The 19,045-nt window shown below is 35.3% G+C and overlaps 2 protein-coding genes across 3 annotated transcripts in view; one reads left to right on the forward strand and one right to left on the reverse strand.

The window, feature by feature from the left end:
* Positions 1-7,695, forward strand: part of Mwh (multiple wing hairs) — a 151,388-nt gene extending 143,693 nt beyond the window's left edge. For both annotated transcript variants that reach the window (XM_021338076.3, XM_021338085.3), the window contains 6 exons: positions 2,764-2,913; positions 3,408-3,540; positions 3,872-4,138; positions 4,521-4,685; positions 5,241-5,406; positions 5,488-7,695. In XM_021338076.3, the coding sequence (XP_021193751.3) occupies positions 2,764-2,913; positions 3,408-3,540; positions 3,872-4,138; positions 4,521-4,685; positions 5,241-5,406; positions 5,488-6,974 (2,368 nt within the window). In that variant the 3' untranslated portion in view covers positions 6,975-7,695. The remainder of the gene's footprint in view (positions 1-2,763; positions 2,914-3,407; positions 3,541-3,871; positions 4,139-4,520; positions 4,686-5,240; positions 5,407-5,487) is intronic.
* Positions 7,696-10,026: 2,331 nt separating this feature from the next.
* On the reverse strand, positions 10,027-18,135 carry LOC110379095 (lipase 1). The gene is made up of 5 exons (XM_021338609.3): positions 17,949-18,135; positions 16,439-16,643; positions 13,811-14,181; positions 10,898-11,056; positions 10,027-10,477 (listed from the first exon to the last, which is right to left on the reverse strand). Exons 1-5 carry the CDS (start codon positions 18,096-18,098, stop codon positions 10,088-10,090), a joined length of 1,275 nt encoding a protein of 424 aa, XP_021194284.3. The 5' UTR covers positions 18,099-18,135; the 3' UTR covers positions 10,027-10,087.
* Positions 18,136-19,045: the final 910 nt, after the last annotated feature.

Raw genomic sequence — 19,045 nt, forward strand, 5'->3', positions numbered from 1 at the left:
AGCCAGATGTCTATCTTTATATCTTTCGAATTAGTTGTAACGGTGAATAAAACTGTTGGGTTCAATTTTGTTGCTTGTTAAAGGGTTAATTTTACCTTTATAACTGTCTGTTGAAAGTTAAAGTACGGTGACATGATTATTTTTTTGGGTTCTAAACTGGCCTCTCCTATCGTTTGCCATGTCATGTTATCGCATCTTACTCCTAACTTCAGTCTTTTGGAGATCCCGATTCCATATTAACAAAGGGAATCTTGTATTTTTTTGTTAGATGCCCTCCACGCTATTAATTTCACGATAATGCATCGCAGTTCTTTGCACAAGCCAATTTTGTAGAATCTTTTTAAACTTCAGATTCCTACTTTAATAAAAAGCAGTTTACTCTGTGCTATAAAACGATAATAATAAATAAACATTTTTTTATACGCTTTAAAAATCTTCGGTCCTTTCCGCTAGTTTTATAGGCATACATTCAAAGTTTTTATACATCAAATAAGAGCGGCGATTCCCGTGAATCCTGCGGGTAATTGTTACTATAATTTTTCTTTACTTCGACAAATTATACCTCAGTGTTTATTACTGCGGGATGGACGTTTAGGGATGTCACGTTCTTGGCTGTCCAGCTCTATATTTTAAACTGACCTTTAGAGTTGGTAACTTAAATTCTATTTTGATAGGTCTTTGTAGTCTAGATTGCGGGGAGCGATAGCTGCAGTGTTGTTCTCTTGCTATTTATAACAATTATGCAGGTATTGATAAAATATGCAATTGAAATACCTATGCATCCACCTATCATGGTTTAGAAAAAATAGGCACCTGCGCATAAAGTCGTCAATATAAAACTTGGGTGGTTGTTCCGAGAATAATTCGCGCGAGAAAAGACATTAGGTAAATTGTCGTCAATTTCTCAAACTCTGAAGATTTTTTAAAAATTAATTGTGATTACGAATGGTATGTAAATGTATTTTTTATAATAGAGGAGGTCTAAAGTTACACTTACGGCAGCCCTGAAATTGTTTCTAATGGCAGGGTTATTATTTTTTTTACTTAACAACCTGCACTGGGTACTGAAATTACGTTCTCACCCTACCGCGATGTACGTCTCAATCCTGAGATAGAAGTACAGTAGAATTCATATATAACGACTTCGCTTATAACAACTAATCGGTTTTAGCGACGATAATCTTTACTCAAGTTAGGTTTCGTATATAGGTACTAAGACAATATAACCGTTTAGTGCGACTCCGGTTTAAGCGACCAACTGCTTATAGCGACCAATATTTATTATAGTACGTCCGGTTAAAACGACACACGCGCAATGTTTTGTTGACCTACGCACTCGCACCCCCGCCCCGCGTTCGTATCTCTACAAACATTCTAAAACCAAAATAAGACAAATCGGTCCAGCCATTCCGGAGTTTTAGTCAGACTAACGAACAGCAATTCATTTTTATATATAAGAAGACTAGCTGACCCAACAAACTTCGTACCGTTTAAACCTTCCCTGGACTTCTACGAACATTTTAAAACCAAAATAAGCCAATTCGGTCCAGCCATTCTCGAGTTTTAGTGAGACTAACGAACATCAATTTATTCATTTTTATATACAGGGTTACTGGTAAGTAGACCGCATCCTTTCAGGAGGTGATAGTACTGGTCAATACGGACAAATTTGACCCTGGGATACACTGGGCAAAAGTTAACCCGTTTCAAGATAATCGAATTTTAAGATCTTTTCTTTACAAGTCGTCTAGGTACATGTATACATTTTTATTACTAGCTAAAAGTCTCGTTTTTGCGGATTTTTGTGTGTTTTGTGGCTTTTTGGATAGCTAGATAAATGTAGATGTTTTTTAAGTATTCTGCACAAAAAAATGAAGAGTAATATTTTTGAGAAAATATCTACTAAAAAAGTAATTGCTGTTCGCTATAATTTCCTCTGTGATTTGTGCAGTTTTATGGTTTGTTATTATGAAATGATTCATCTTCTATCCAAAAACACACAAAAATCCACAAAAACGAGACTTTTGACTAATAATAAAAATTTATACGTGTACCTAGACGACTGATCTTGAAATTCGATTATCTTGAAACGGGTTAACTTTTGCCCAGTGTATCCCAGGGTCAAATTTGTCCGTATTGACCAGTACTATCACCTCCTGAAAGGATGCGGTCTACTTACCAGTAACCCTGTATAAGAAGATAATAATATGGATTCGTAAGTTATGTATGTATGTACAAGTTAAGTAATGTTCTTAAGAAATAATCCGTTCGTTTTGTGCGTCGTCCGGTTAGTACGACATAGTATCGTCGGTCCCTTGAAGGTCGTTATATCCGGATTCTACTGTAATACTTTGAAAGTGATCATAATTATCATGATGGTGCTATTTAAGTATTATAAAAACTTATAATAAGATGCTTCTGATTTATAGTTAGGTATTGTTGCGTATTTTAGAATACTCACTGTTTTCGGGGGTTTGGGGTCAGAGGTCAACGTCATCATCCTGCCTTTATCCTAATTGTTTTATGGGCCATACTCTTCTATCTGCAGTTATCTCTCAAAGTCGTTAGGAGTTTTTTTTGAAAACTCTTATCTCTAATACCTACTTGTAAACACGTAGCTGAAAATTTTAACTCTGATTGCAATTAACTGACTTATGTGTCTGCACTTTTTAATCTTAATCATATCAATGTTATCATATGCCATACAAAGCGGTGGGCCACATATGTATTATCATTACTAAAAGTCTTTGTTTCTTCTTCCAGTTTCGTCCAAGAGTTCTCGTGCGAGCCGCTAGATGGCGTGACGCTGTTACTCGAACTCCTGCGCAACGTGCAGCTCAGCCAATCAGGAGAGGGCGCGAGGGGACCGCCCGCGGTTAGGAGAAGACCACTGCTGGATGAATTGGCTTGTTTGTAAGTAATTTGGAATTTTATTAGAATATTTTGTTTCTTATGGGAATCGTGCTGGTCTGGAGATTTCAATGATCGTTATAGCTAGAAGTCGTAATAAATTATCTTATCATTTTGTGCGGCAAGCAGTACTCGTATAATATAAAGTAGCACTGTACCTAGCTCTTTTGCAAATATTTTATAATAGGAAAGCAACCTTAAGATTTAGAAGAAATTCAAGACATACCGACAAGAGACTCCGTTCATTTTTACCCTTACTTTTACTCCATAGACCGAGAAAAAAATCATATTGATTTCTATTAGCCATCAGAAACTTTCTATATTCACTGTCAATTTGGTTTTTGTTTCGAGGTAAATACTAAAGGTTAAAAGTACTTAACTAGTACTTTAAACCAGATCTTACAGTATCTTAAATGTCCTTATATGAGAACAGGAGCGTTGCCAAACGTGGACGTATTATTAATGTACTGAAAATAGTTTTTTTTTTATGTTTCTAGACAATGCCTATGGAGCTGCTGCAGCCGCTACCCTGACTGCGTGCGGAGGCTGGTGTCTGGCTCTAATGGAGTGTACACCCTGACCGTCTGCATCATGTCTACTGTTAACAAGTCCAGGGTTCTGGCCTTACAGGTAAGATCTACTAAACACTTACAAATTGCCATAGTACCATTGGAGTAAGAGAACGAGGGAAAATGGTATATTGGACACCACGAAAATGTTAGTCCTGCGCTCGATCTCTCTGGTCTCACTTCTGTTTGATTACCGTCCCATTGGACTATGAGAGTGCGGGAATACCGGGGTCACATGTGGCTGCGTAACTGCTTGTGCACTATAATAGTTCAAGCCAAATAAAAAATTTGGCCTGGATTTCGCCATTATTTGTTACACAACTTACCTATATGTAGTTGTTAGGAGTAAATATATGTTATATCGTTGTCAACATTTTTCTTCTTCATTCCAGCTCCTAACAAAAGCCTGCTACCCTCCAGCGAAAGGCCACAGCATGGTTTCGGAAGCTCTCTCCACGCTCCGTCTCCGCTATGGAGAACCAGTTCGCTTCAGGTTCTTAGTAGGAATGCTGCAAAGCTCTGGAGGTTCGGGAGACCTGCAGGCAGCTGGCCTGGCCTTCATCAATGCATTGCTGAGCAGTGCTCCTACTCCTCAGAGGAAGCTGTATATTCAAGCTGAGTTGGAACAGGCTGGATTTGATATTGTTACTTTGAAAAAGGTAAGGCCTGATGTACTCAAGTACTGTATTATTTGTAAAATATAAACAATACCTATACTATAACTATAAAAAATACTTTGTTTATTTATAATAAAATAATTTTATGCCCTATTAAAAATGTATTTGCTATGTATGTGATAGAAATTCTGTCTACGAAAGTAAAGCGGGGAATTTACAATACAAAATAGAATTTTGTTATGCAAACATCATGTCTCCGCCATTCAGTAGCATCCTTAAGCATCTAAATTCTATAGGTTGTTTAAATGCTCTGCTTCCGTTAATTAGAGCTATATGTCATTATCTTAATTAACAATGGTGGGTTACACTAGATATAATAAAACAACATCATGATCACACCTCATAGCTAACAAATATTTCACAGATGGTAGCCAAGCTGCCAAGCGCGAACGACCAAGTGACAAGAGAGATAGACGATTACGAGAGGCAGCTGATAGACATCGACACGCTGAGCGAGAAGGCGAACGAGGCGCAGAGAGAGAAGGACGATTTGAGGCACAAGCTTGAACTGCTTGAGAAGAGAGTCAAGGTAACCTTGATTGTAATTAAAAGATTACGTTTTACTCAGGCCATTTATAGGAATAGGAACTTCAGCTAAAAAGTAAATGAGTCATTTAGGAAATGGACAGCGACGGTCCTTGCCCCCAAATATAAATATATTGTTCTGAACCTTTGTTTAGTAGCGGTTCTTAAATTGAAATAGTTTGTAATGAAAAAAATCATGCGGCATGATCCTTGACTCATAAAATGTCTTAAAAAGACATTTAGAGGTCTACGAGAATGTACTGTATTTCCGGAATTCGAAAATGTTATTGATTAAAAGAAAAACAAGTAACGACATTGCTATGTTCTGATTCATAAGTTTGTTGTCTGATAAAGATTAGTAACATAATCTATTTAAGTAAATTGAGATTAAACATGGCTGATTAGCTTATAGCTTAGGATTATAACGAATATGCCAATGAATACTAAATATTGCAATACAATGCTGAAATTCCAATAATATACCTTTAAATAAACATTGGGTTCAAAACTGATAATATTTTTTTGCTAGATATTTAATACAATAATTTGCCATTTACAGATTCTTCAAGAAGAAAAAGGGATCCTGTTATCTTTAGAGAAATGCTTAAAAGAGAAGTGTTGCGAACTTCAGGAGGAGGTGTCTTCACTACGATCAGAACATGGCAACTCCAACAGGAAGAAACCATTTGCCATCAAGAAAAAGAATTCTGTTCATAAAAATAGAGGTAAAACATCAAACATCACGATAATAAATAGCCCAGGAAAATATTTTTTTATTAAATCATAAACTTATTTCCTACTTACAGACGAATCATCACCACCAGAAGATGAAGGTATCAGTTCCTCAGAGAGATCTCTAAGCCCCGAAGGTGATCCTCCACGAGACTCCATGGTCTACGAAGTTTTCAAAAACGAAACATACGACATAATGCGAAACAAACGTCCGTTGCATAAAAAACTGGAATCCAAGAAGAACGAAAAGAAATCTTCAGATGAGGAAGAAGAAACGACAATTGATGAAGTTATTCAAGAATTAAGGAACATTGTGAATCACGCTGAATCGGAACAGTATGCTAAAGATTTCATAGATGACCGTTCATCCAGATGCAACCAGACCTCAGAAATAAATGTACCAATAAACGCTCTTGAATGCAAAAAGAACAGAGATGAAAAAGAAGATTCTATTACTAGCACTAGACACAGTATACAGATAAAAGGAAAAGAGGATTTCCCAGAAGACAGTGTTGAAGAAGATCAGGAATCTGAAATAGTTCCAAGCAAAATAGTCCCACACCCACCTAGAAAGGCTAAAAGCCTGTTACACTTATTTGTCCCACCTGTAGTAGACCAAGGATTGGTATACAAGCCTCCAGATCTCTACGATGATAACTTCTACTCTAGTGACGAAGGATCTGATTCTTTACTTAGCGCTTCAAAATATACTAAGCCCGTCGCTAAAAAACCTTCAGTCTCCAGCTTCGATTTCAACGAATGCAGAGCTGTTTTCAACTCTATTACAGATAGGATTAAGGATGAGAGTAGAACGAAGCGCTCCAGAACTCGTTCTAGAGAAGAAAGCAGGAGAACGTCTATTAAACGAAGCGAGTCTTTCCAAACTTCTGAGAAAGGATCCCGACAGCGCGAGTATATTGATAGTATGTTTTACGCAGAAACTCCTGCGCCGATAGTTGGATCAACGACTCAGTTGCACAGATCTAATTCTAAATGCAGTCGGGTAGACGAAATAGTTAACCTGATTGAGTCTAAAAAACTAACTAAAAGCTTAGACAGGATCGATGAGGGGCTCAACTCAATGGTAGATATTGTGATGCTATCCGAACCACGTAAACCCGCCTGGCCATACGAGAGAAGACAAAGATCTTGTTCAAGGACAAGCAGCGATGGTGGAAACGAGACTCCTTTGATTCCGGTCACAAGATCGAACAGCAAACTGAACAACATGAGCCGCTACGAGTCAAAATCTAGCCACAAAGACGAAACTACCAAAACAGAGTCCCCGAAATTCTTCATGAACCAGTCTAAGTTGAACCCTGGCCTTGACTCCCAAACTGGTTTTAATAGCTCCACGTTTCTGGTCAAACGTGGTCACAGCAACGCTGGCTTTTACTCTGGCCCTCACATGTTAAGGGATGCCCCTGCCAGCATGACTAGTCTTGTCATCAACGGTACACACAGCCACGCAGATTTGAAAAGAACCTTATCGCCCATTGGTTCAAATTCCAGCAAGTTTGGCAATCACAAAGTGACAGACATGCCTTCTGGGTTGTACTAAAAGGTGCTTCTACTATACGTTTTCGGAACCAACGACTAATTTAAGTGTTTCGTACCTAATTATATGACTAGTGCAATATAGCCCTTTAGGAATACTTAACGTGTTAGTGAAAATCAGTTTTTGGAAGGTCAGATTAAGTGAAAATATATTTTCTTGTATCTTGTAATGATATGAGGGTCTTTAAAATGCAAAGACAGGAAAAATATATTTCTGCAAATTCAAGAGTTAATATTTATGTCGTGTCAAAACTCTTTGAATTAATTGTTTGTGGCCTTTCAAAACTGAAAGAGTAAAGCTCATCTACTTATTTATTTTTAGTTATTTAGCGTTTAACTATTACGTATCTTGGTAATTTTGTTTTTTAGCAAAATTTGCTTAAGATCACCATGTCACTGCTGCCAGTTTATTACCTACTTATTATTTTATTTTAAAAAAGAATTTCAAAACTCTGCATTTAAATTATACAACTGTCTATTGGTATTCTTGAAACACCAATCACGAGCTGCTATTTTTGTTCGATATTTTCATTTTTTGACAGTGCAGAGTTCTACGACTGTATACCTCAATTTTAAGTACTTTTAAGTTCTAAATTAAAATCTGTTGATTGGTCTACTGAAATTACTTTATTTACTCGTTGTAAATAATTCTGTTTATCAATTCGAAATGTAGCATTTTCTTGTATTTACATTATTGATGTAATAAAAACATGTATGTAAGCATAGTTTGTCTTTTATTTATTTTGATCTGATCTCCTTACTTACGGAGTTAAATTAACCTTCCACCATTGTGATAAGATTGATAATCCATTGAAGATATTTGACAGGTTGATTTGGGTTAAGAGCGTGTACGCTCGGCGCGCGATGTCAACTTTAGGTAATTCAACGCAAAAAACCGCGCAGACTAGCGTCGCGGCTGTGTGCGTGCCTATCATACTTCACGTATAGTCACACAAACCATTTTGATCCTTTCGAGTGAAATTGGTAGAGCAAAAATATATTATTTAGTAAATAGTTAATAGCGGGAAAATAGTGTAAGTCTATGGATGTCTAAAATATAAAAGCATGAAAGTAAGTCGTTAATACTTACACTCTTTTGCAAAAAATCGGGCACCTATGAAAACCTTGGTTTTGAGGACTTTCTGTATATTACATACAATTTTCAACAGTACTAAATAGTCGACTGATGATTAATGACAATGTTAAGAGTTTCTGTATTTTAACCGATTTCAAAAAAAGAAAGGAGGAGGTTTCAATTAGATTGTTTTGTGATTGTTCTCAATTTGATTGTTCTCGATTTCTCAAAGACGCCTGGACCGATTTGAAAAATTGATTGTTTATATGAATGGTCCAGTCCATCCAGACCGAAAAATTGTGGTCAAATAACAACAATTGCCGGAAAGCCAAATATTGGTGAAGAGCTTGGGTTTACCATTGCAAATAAAGTTTTAAGTTATCTATCCTATATGCTTCAAAAGTTATTCAAGATCAAAAGTCAAAATTTGGGTACATCCAAAATGAAAAAAAAAAAATTATAGCTCGATTGGTAACAGACATCTGCAATAAGTGATTTCTAGCCTAAGGAGTCCGCCATATTGGATTTAGACTCGCGACACATTTTTTTTCGAGTTATTCATAGCAAGCCCTTTCATTTGATACCCATATCGTAGGAATGCATTAAAAACATTTTTTTCTCCATCTTGGGTATACCGCCATATTGGATATAGAATCATACATTGTCATTAAAACTGAACATTCAAACAAAATTTCAACTCAATCGATAAAAAAAAATATGCTTCAAAATTGAGCTTTAAATAAAATAGTAATGTATCAAGATTTGTTGGTCGCGCTTGAAATGTACTCTATTCTCGGTATCCACGGCAGAGGTTATTCACCCTACGCGATGTGACGGAGCGACACGTCCTCTCTCTGTAAAGCCTTGCGGCGGTCTGGTTTGAGTTGACTCGCGTGCAGCGTTTTATAGTAGTTTTTAAATAATTTATAAAAAAATAAAAACGAGAGATTAAATTATAATATAAAGTTTATGTTTTAAAGAAAGAGTTATATTACTATAGTAAATAATTGTTATATTAAATTAAGTAAGGTAAAAAAAGCATTTGAAATTCTCAATTTTTCACATTGTTAAAATATTTTTTTCTGAAAGATAGAGACCTAAATCAAAAAATGTTTTCAACTAACTATAGGCATGGGGATTTCGTCTATGAGTAAAAAAATAAATATGATTAGATTTGCCACTGTTTTCACATGAATTTAAGCTTCGAAATAGACGCTGAACGGGAATTTTACAAAACATCTGTTACGTTATAGGGGGTTTAAGTATTTAAACTACACAAATTGAAATTTATGTTCAATTAACTATATAGACAGTGAAATTACCTTGCGTTATTAAAAAATAACATAGTTATAGGATAAGTAGTTACTGAGAAACAGTGGTTTGAAAAGTACCATTTTAGGCCAAATGGCGCGCGGTTGACGTACACGCTCTTAATGCCCTGTCGTCTTTACTTACATAGTATTTTTCTTTTGGCTCAAAAATCTTTTATCAGTGTGCCAACCATCTGAGTTGCTTTTGCTTCAAAAAAAAATGTAAGTACAAATATTGAAAATCACTTTTTTACGTGTTTAGATAATTTATGTAGATAGGTATTACTGAATACATTCTTGGCTGACTGGCAGACTTATTAAGCTAACTGTATCAATACTAATCGGATAATTAATTCAACAAAATTTACTAATCCTTTAGTCTTTTCCTTATTACTCAGACATTTTCATGATAAGTGAAATAACAAAGGTGTGGTTTTGCCAACATTTTTTTTTATATGATTGAAGGCAGCTGAGAACAAAGTCTGAATATTTTAGAATTTTTTTATTAGATGGAAAAATCTTTACATTTTGACAATCTTTAAATATACCACCTAGTTTATCATTCGTTTTTGTTCACAGTCAAATAATTCTAAGTGAAAAAAAATATCTAATTAATTCATAATATACTATTTTTTGTACACACATAGAAGAAACAAATAAAACAACAACAATTCCTCGGAGTCCTTATAATCATATCATAACATATTTACACTATTTACAATAACCTTAAAATCACCGCTGACTGTCAATTTCCTTTAACAAAGCAATTAACTTTTCATACAATTGTTCTTTCGCGTCAATACCCCAAATAAAATCATAGTGGTTGAAGCTATCTCTATCAATTTTGTAGGTACCAACTACATTAGGTAAGGCATTTGATAGAAGCAGAAGGTCCTTATAGTTAACCTCCTTATCGCTTAACCCGTAATGCAAGTACGAAGGGGCGGTGACCTTAGAAAGGTCGTACTCTGGGGGGTTAAGTCTACCGTAGACTGCCAAGTTGGTTAAAGCGTTGTGGTTGAAACGACGGAAGGCGTTGAAGCGGATGACTTGGCCGTAGTGGGAGACTTGGCGGACGGACGCTCCGGCGGGAGCGTGCGCCAAGAATAGTGGTATCATTGTCTGGAAGAAGAAAGGTAAGGTTAAGTATGGCCTCTTTCAAAAGATCTATTGATAGTTCTTTGATCTATGTAATCTAAAACTCTATAGCAAACTGAACTAAGAAAGCCATTAATTTTTTTGTCGGAAGCTGCTGCGTTCCTTATTGTTAAGACTGACAATCAACTGCTGATAAAAGTAGAATCAAAAATAAGCTACGAATTTCGTCATGATATCACACATGATGACACTCATCGTCATTAATTGATAAATGCAATAGTAACTTTAGCTGTTCCCAACAAAACTAATTCAAATGAGTACGAAGCCTAGACACTAGACTCTGTCATAGCCAAGTTTGTTTACCCGGTTACCTACTCAAACTACACCGTTTGAAACCGATCAGAGCCCATGTAAAGTCATGTTTATAGCTATAATAAAACTTACCGAGTTATAGTACTCTCTGTCAGCGACGAGTCCTGTGATATCAGTGTTGCAGGCCACCTCGAACATCGAGAAGGTTGAAGTACAGAAGTTGTCCTGGAACCAGGAGACGAAATCTCGGCTTCCGAAGATCTCACCCTGGCCCATTGCGAACGCGGTTGTCTGAGGAAGAAATAGACCCGTTAGACTGTGTGTAAACATTGGATAATATTAATAAAAAAAAGATTCTGACGTATTACGAAGAAAATCTGTTGTTTGGTTGTCCTAATCATCATCCTCCGAGCCTTTTTCCCAATCATGTTGGGGTCGGCTTCCAGTCTAACCGGATTCAGCTGAGTACCAGTGCTTTACAAGAAGCGACTGCCTATCTGACCTCCTCAACCCAGTTACCTGGGCGAACTGGGTTGGTTGTCCTAATCAGTGGAACACATTATATGATATTTTTCTTAATTTGAATCCAAATATTGAAAGAGACAAGAATGCACTGGAAATAGAGATCTTTTTATCCAAATCTCTACTTCCTCAATTGTATTCCTATCTTATTTGTATTTTCAATTAATGTAAAACAGTTTCAGTGTGTCGTATGGGTGTTTTTTATTGCACGCATTTATCAAATGACAAACACGTGAGCAGACCTAAAATGAAGGTTGGGAAGCCCTATCATAGATAACCATACAGGTACATCCTATAAAACCAGATTGATCTAGTTTTAACCAAACTTTAAATACATCCTGGTTTTTCAACGATCAATCATTGAAGATTGTTCGAAACCTTAATTATCAAGAATTAGTTGTACATGAGTTTTAGCAGAAACAACTACTTAGTAGAATTACAAATTAATATTATTATCTCTAAGATAATCTAAAGATTTAGTTTTGTTTCACGTTCCTGTAGTGTGCGCGAAAAGTGTTAGTCACGGCTTTTTTTATCAGATGTGTAAACTGTGACGAGGAAAAATCACGGGAAAATTAAATAAGTTATTGAGTACCTAGGTACATACATTGGGATTAGTAAATCTGCGAATATTTATTTTTAATTAGGTAATAAGCTTGTCTAAAGATATTTATATCAGCTCAAGGATTGGTATAAGGTTTTAGGTACCTACTGTTACAGCCTTTTTATCGTCCCACTGCTGGGCACAGGCCTCCTCTCATGCAGAGAAGGTTTGAGCATTAATCACTCCGCTTGCTCAACCAACCTCAATTGTTAGGTACCTAACTTTATTGAAATAGTTGCAAACCAGACGTAGGTAGATAAGTATTGTTTAATTACACTAGTTTACATGACTTTTGTTCATGAAATGGAATACATACGGATACATTATTTTGGGTATCTACATCTCGGAAAAAATATTTAAAAAAATCCAGCACGTCAGGTTTTTGAAATATTTATTAAGAAGATTTTTACAAAAAACACATCTAAATAAACGATAGACAGTTAAAAATGGGTAATTTTTGCTCTTTTTTTATAAATATTTTCATCTGTATCTCTCACAACAGACCAACAATAGTCCCCTAGCATGTTTTCGTCCCAAAAACCTTGATAATTTTGCTCAAATAATTTTAAATCTTGGTGAAATCGCTCACCGTGTTCATCACTCACACTACCAAGATTTTCTGGAAAAAAATCTAAGTGGGAATGCAAAAATGAATTTTTAGTGACATATTTACACCCATACGCTCATAATTATGCAATAAATTTTCAACGATCTCTTTGTAATTATCACTTTTTTTATTGCCTAAAAAGAGAGTTCCAGGCTGCTTTTTCTACATTGGTTAAAAGGCCCTCGAATTTTGTATCGTCCAATATTCTCCTGATTTGAGGACCCACAAATATCTTCTTATCTTCCTTTAATTTAGCCGCAGAAAGATTCGTAAATACAGAGCCGAGATATTGAAATGCAGGCTTGGACTTATCCAAAGCTTTGGTAAAATTTTTCATCATTGGTTTACCAAATTTCAGTGATCTATTTTTACCTGAATACCAGGAGCTGAGGACCAATCTGCAATTAGTGCAAATCACATGAGGAACCCAATTTTTATCTTGATTTGACACCGGAAATCCAAAATATTGTAAATAGGCTTCTTGCAATGGTTTTGTTAAAGGTAAACCACGATTTAACTGAACAATTTTCCCACAAACATAACAAAATCGATCTGGATGTAGTTTACACACTCTAGATGACATTTTTATATAAAAATGAGACTTTTGATTCACACAGTTGTTAACAAAACAGAACGATAAACGCATTTAAACAATTGCGGGTAGATAAAAAAAAAAGTCATCGATATCTCCGAATTGTGACGTGCTACGAAAAATAAAAAAATATTTTTTTAGTAACCGTCCATAGCCTACTTAAATAATATAGGTTTCATTTCATGAACAAAAAAAAAATATTTTTTTGTAAACTAGTGTTATCATTATTAAGGACATGAAGTTATAAAATAGAATACCCAATATTTACAAAGAGTTTGTTTTATAATCCAGTTTATGTCATGTAAACAAAGATGTCTGCGATTTAATACTTTTATAACTGACCCGGATTCCGGGTTCGGTTAAATTTCCGGGTTTAAGAAATTGTACCTATTCTGCTTTTATACGTAAACAAGGAAATTAGAAAAGAATAATTAGAAGAATTATTTTAGCTATGGAATATTACAGCGATTTTAAAGTAAGGTTTTATACACAAAAAAATACAGCTACCAGTTCAAACGATAACGTTGAAACTGCGTGATCAGCGTTTAAAGTGTCGCGCGTAAAAAAACCGAGGGTGTATATACAACCAATCAACTCGTGTCAAAGCGGCATTACACTTAAAATCATGAGCCAAGAATAATTTTAAATATTACAACCATAGTTAGAGTACTGCTTAGACTAGACTATTGTAAAATAAAATATCTAAAAATGATCACTCACGTCAATAATACTTTCGTAGGGTGCCAAAGACTTGAACATGGTCACATCATTGTAAGTGAAGAATGACGCTGGAGCCAATCCTTGGAAAGACAGGAACTTCTCATTGTACTCAGGCCTCAAGGAATTCAGTACCAAGAAGGTGGTACCTCCTTGAGAGTGCCCGATATAATGGAGCTTCGACTGTCCAGTAGTTTCTAAGATATGGTCTATGAAAGCAGGGAGGTCAATGTTGCCTATCTCATCCCAGCTGAATTTCCAGAAGTTCTGGTTCAAGCTGCTGTCAGGGTTTAAAGATCTGTGCTTGCGGGAGTAGAAGTTACCACGGGCGTTTCCTAGCCATACGTCGTAACCGGCTTCGGCAAGCAGGTATCCTGTGGAAGAAGACGAAAGTTAGAAACAAATGACAGATGAATTAGGAGCCACTGCAATCTTTTAGGCGGCTGATAGTTTGAAGGGAGTCATATTTACTGATTTCGGTATGGAGATGAATGATAATGAAGATATTGCAAAGATCAGATATCCGGGTGGTATCGGACCGACTAATAGGTATGATTGGATCAAGATTGGATTCAAAATAAACTGTCAACCAACCAAATATCGGCCGAGAGTTTAGCTTAGTTTAGCTATGTCCGGGGATATTTTTAATTACAGAACTTTCAGCTGTGTTTTAGATTATGACTATGACATGTAATTATATCATATTTGCTGCATCACTATTTCATTATAAACAATGGTTGTCTTATACTAATTAAATCTGATACAATATCAGTAGGCTTCCCAGCTTTGGCTTCCGAAACGTCTGGCGTCTGCGCGTGATTCGATCTTAATCTTCTAAAGTCGAAGATAGCAATATTAGTCGGATAATTAATAACAGATTATTAGTAAGATTGTAAACGATAAAATAATCAATTAATTTTCACGTTAATTTGTCATGGTAGTGTGTACTCATTGAATAGGTTTTATGTAGATGTTTTAATTTAGAAGTCGTGGTGAAAATTTTGGAGGAAAATATCTTAAATGTTTGTATTATTGCAGGTTTTAAAAAACAAAGGTTTACTTAGTATTTTTCAGGGTATAAAGTAAGAAATAAATGTGCTTCAAAATTTCAGAATAAATCTAATCACTTCCTAAATGACAGGTTGAAAATATTTTGTTAATAATTAACCCATTGTATGCCGAAGCGCTACGTAAATGTATCGTGATTTCAATAAATAGGTTTCTGAATTCCAATATGAATTAAGTATGACCAAATAATTTTGGATAAAGATAAATTTTCTTTTTGAATGACGACATAATTCAAAAATATTGCATCACAATCAGGTAGTATTTAATTGAAGACGGTAGAAGCAAAAGTGCATGCATTGTCATAATGAATGATCAAATATAAAAATTAATAGGTACATTTTTCAACTAGCATGGAATTCCATTGTTACGTTTCAGCATATCTTTTTATATTTCTTTTGATATTGAATAATTATATATCCTGTGTAGATAAAGTTTATATATTAATATTTTTGTTTTATCAAAACTTTGGCCTTAATTGAATAAAAGTCAAGGGCAAAGGATGGCAGGACGTTGCACTGAAAAACTTATCGTTTATTAACTCGTTTCAGGGTTATTTTCATAATCCACACTAATATTTTAAAGCTGAAAAGTATGTCTGTTTGTTTGCTTATATTAGGAACTATTGGTCCAATTTGAAAAAAATCTTTCAGTTTTCATAGTATTGGACAAGGCTTTTGCTTAGTCCGTTTATCGAAAATCGCAAATTTCTACTTTTTATATGTATTTTTGGTAAGGTCCCATGGGACATGGCTAAAATAGTTGGTGGAAGCTATTGCTAACGTACAAAATATCTCAATAATATTGCTTTAATTGAACGATTAAACTTTGAACAGAACAATTATTATGATAACCGCTTATCTTCGCAAAAAGTGCATTCTATACATGCAAATGATACCTAAAGATGAATGATTTGTTATGTTTTTCCCCGCATCTTTAAATAATTAAGTAATTCAAAGATAAATCGTCAATTGGTATCTGTCCGAATTCATCTTTTACAAAATTTTGATACCTACTTTACATATTTGCCTGAAACGGAAACCGTTTAAACGTCTGTTGAACACTTGTTTAAAAAATACAGATTATGAAATATGAAACGTTGAAACAAGGTCCGTTTTGCAGCCACACTTTTTTTAGACAAGTGTTTAACTGATGTTTATGTTTTTGAAATAAGGAAATATATGTTTAAATGTAGGTACATAGATAATATTTTTGTATGACTCGCCAAGAAAATAGGCACAGTCCCTTTATTTGCACATGCAACTTTTAGTCGGCCGTTAGTTTGTTTAGGCTCATGAATCATTGTAAAGGTGAAGGATGTATGCACATTATAAATCTCAGGTATTTAACCGATATCAAACCGACTGGAAACTTTCATTGGTATTAAGATGAAAAAAAAAATTGCCAACCATCGGGTCAACTGGGAAGTTTCTTCTTCCCAGCAAGAACACATAGGAAGTGGTGACTGGAGGGCGTTTTGGGGGCTGTATTATTTAAATTCTTCTTGCAGCCAAGTTTGAATAAATGATTTTTGTGACTCTAAAAATAGAAGATAATTGAACTCACCCAAAGCAGTACCAGGTCCTAACACTAGGAAGTCAGCGGAAGAAGACAGGAGTCCGTGCATGATAAACACGATGGGTTTGTTGGGATCCGGGCTGTTGTTACTGTCCCTGCCGTGGGGGATCCTGTGGGCTTCCAGGATGTAGCCATCGGAGGTCGTGATTGTGTGGACTTCGATGGGATAGCCGTACTTCGCTACGAGGCCGGGCTGGAAATAGAAGGTCGATGTTAGTGGTTTTATGTATCATCTTCGGCTAGCCATTTTTCGGCTTTGTTGAGGTCGGCTTCCAGCTTAATTGAATGTAGCTGTATGACTGTGTACCACATGATGCGACTGGCTACCTGATGTCTTCAAACCAGTTACATGGGCAACAGATGCTCCTTGGTATAACTATATACTCACTTTGTGACTACCAGTAACTATTAGATACAAGTTGATTCTTATTTCACAGTCTTTAAAGTAAAACATTTTATTTGATTTAGGCCTTTACAAGCACTTAAGTACCTACTTCAAAAATTAAAATAAGTTGGATTCTAGCTACCCATTTCAAAATAAGCTTCCTATGGAGAAGAATGGACAAGAAACTCCTTGACATTAACCTTTTTCTAATGTTACCTTTGCAAGATAGATAAAATTTTCATTTTGTTGTCTTTGGCACGTGAACGAAATTAATGAGGAAACTGATCATACTTAATTACTTTAATCAGCTTACAATTCAGTGATTCATTGTGAGTGCTATCTTAATTAATTTTCAAAAATGTAATTGACCTATTTGCAATTAATTTGTATATTGTGATTGTTTTATATATTTATTTTTAAACTGTGAAATGTTCATAAAGTAAATGGGTATGATACTAAGATATTTTCGAAGAAATCCTTGCGGTTAAAAAAATCGCTTTGTCGAAGTTTTTTTTTAAATCAACATAGACTTGGCAACCATACGAAAAATCATAGGTAATTGCATCATAGTTAGTAACACCTATTATATTAGGCAAAATCTATGAAAAAAATAAAATATACACTGGCTCGTTGCGTGTGCCCTTTGTTGGCTTTAAAATGTTACACTTTTTGAATAAAAAATAAATAATTAAAAAATCTATCGTCAAATCCCGTTCTTTTGTCACTTTGACTTAGACAATTATTTTGAAGATTCTCATACTTCGTTGTCTTCTATTTTTGTGAACTTACATTCTCCAATTAAACTAAGTTAGCTCGTTTCCACAACAGGAATATAACACTATCATTTTACAGCTATGTACCTATCTACACCGTTTAAATATGTATTTTTATTAATGCGGACTATGTGACACTCACATGTACACTAATTAATATGTTTTTAAATATAATTATAATTTATTAATAAGCTAGTATTAAAACTCTCCTACTTCTTTAAGCTGTGCCCTATAGGTCCATATTGTCACTAATCAAAATGTACCATCTGTTATAACACATGGAATGCTAATAAAGAATTGAGTATTGAGTACCTACTCCTCACTCTAACATAACACTTACCACATCTAAAAGCATATCCTCGTCCACATCGCTGGACATCCGCGCGGCGGGATTCGCCCTCAATAGGCTTTCGACGTAATCCGCGTGCGGGGCCCGTCTAGCTGTTGCGGAAACCGCTAACGCGACTAAAAGTACAAATTTAAGCACCATTTTTGCACGCTAGTGATCTACTGACGCCTTTTAACTATTTCCACAGTCTTTTGTAATGATTCTTATCGCTACGACACCTGGTTATCTTAGATTAGTTAGTCGTCAATTTATTTGTAAGGGGGTTTACTGATTTTAATTTTGTTGCTTTTGTTTTTGGTGTTAGGTTTCTTTGAAGCGCTTTTTTTTTAGTTGGGTCTGGTAAAATTAGTTTGTGCATTACATAAAGAACTCGAAAGTTTTTATATCAATAAAGCCCATGTATACTGACCGATATCCATGTACAAAAGATTATTGTAGTATGAACTATGTAGACGAAACAATAAAACAAGTCCTCTTTATTTTATGAAGAATTATCAACCCTTGTTTGATGAAGCAGAAGGATAACTTGTCTGTGGTTTTTCTTCCGTTAGTTGTATTTCCGGCTCGCTATGACGATATTTCTAACAAATCCTCTAACTTCAGATTACAATAAAAAAGGTCGAAAATAAACAAAAATTACTGCAATACTGCTCAATCATGATGACATTCAATGCAGCTTTTATTCAGTAATAATAATTTTATTAGCATTTATCTAACCGGAGCTGCAATAGACGCTTATTGTTTTGCGCATAAATCTGCCAAAATACGCGTGGAGGACGAACGAATACAACAAATTTATTAATAGTGATAGCATCAGATTCAATGGAAAGCATGCCCATGAATTTTTGATTACATCGTTACCCATTCACACGACGAAACTATCATACCCTAGCTTAAACTTGGCACACATTGGTAAAATTGACAAACACAAACTTGACGAATACCATGTACCTTTTCGTACATATTATGAGTATGACGGGCAGTCTCCTGTAGTTAGCAGAAGGTCGTCATCATAATCTAACAACTTCCACAGCTAGACAAAGATCACCCCGTCGTGATGGGTATGCGTGTTGGTGATCGCAGTGTAA

The sequence above is a fragment of the Helicoverpa armigera genome, chromosome 2 (assembly GCF_030705265.1).
Source record: "Helicoverpa armigera isolate CAAS_96S chromosome 2, ASM3070526v1, whole genome shotgun sequence".
Lineage (NCBI taxonomy): Eukaryota > Metazoa > Arthropoda > Insecta > Lepidoptera > Noctuidae > Helicoverpa > Helicoverpa armigera.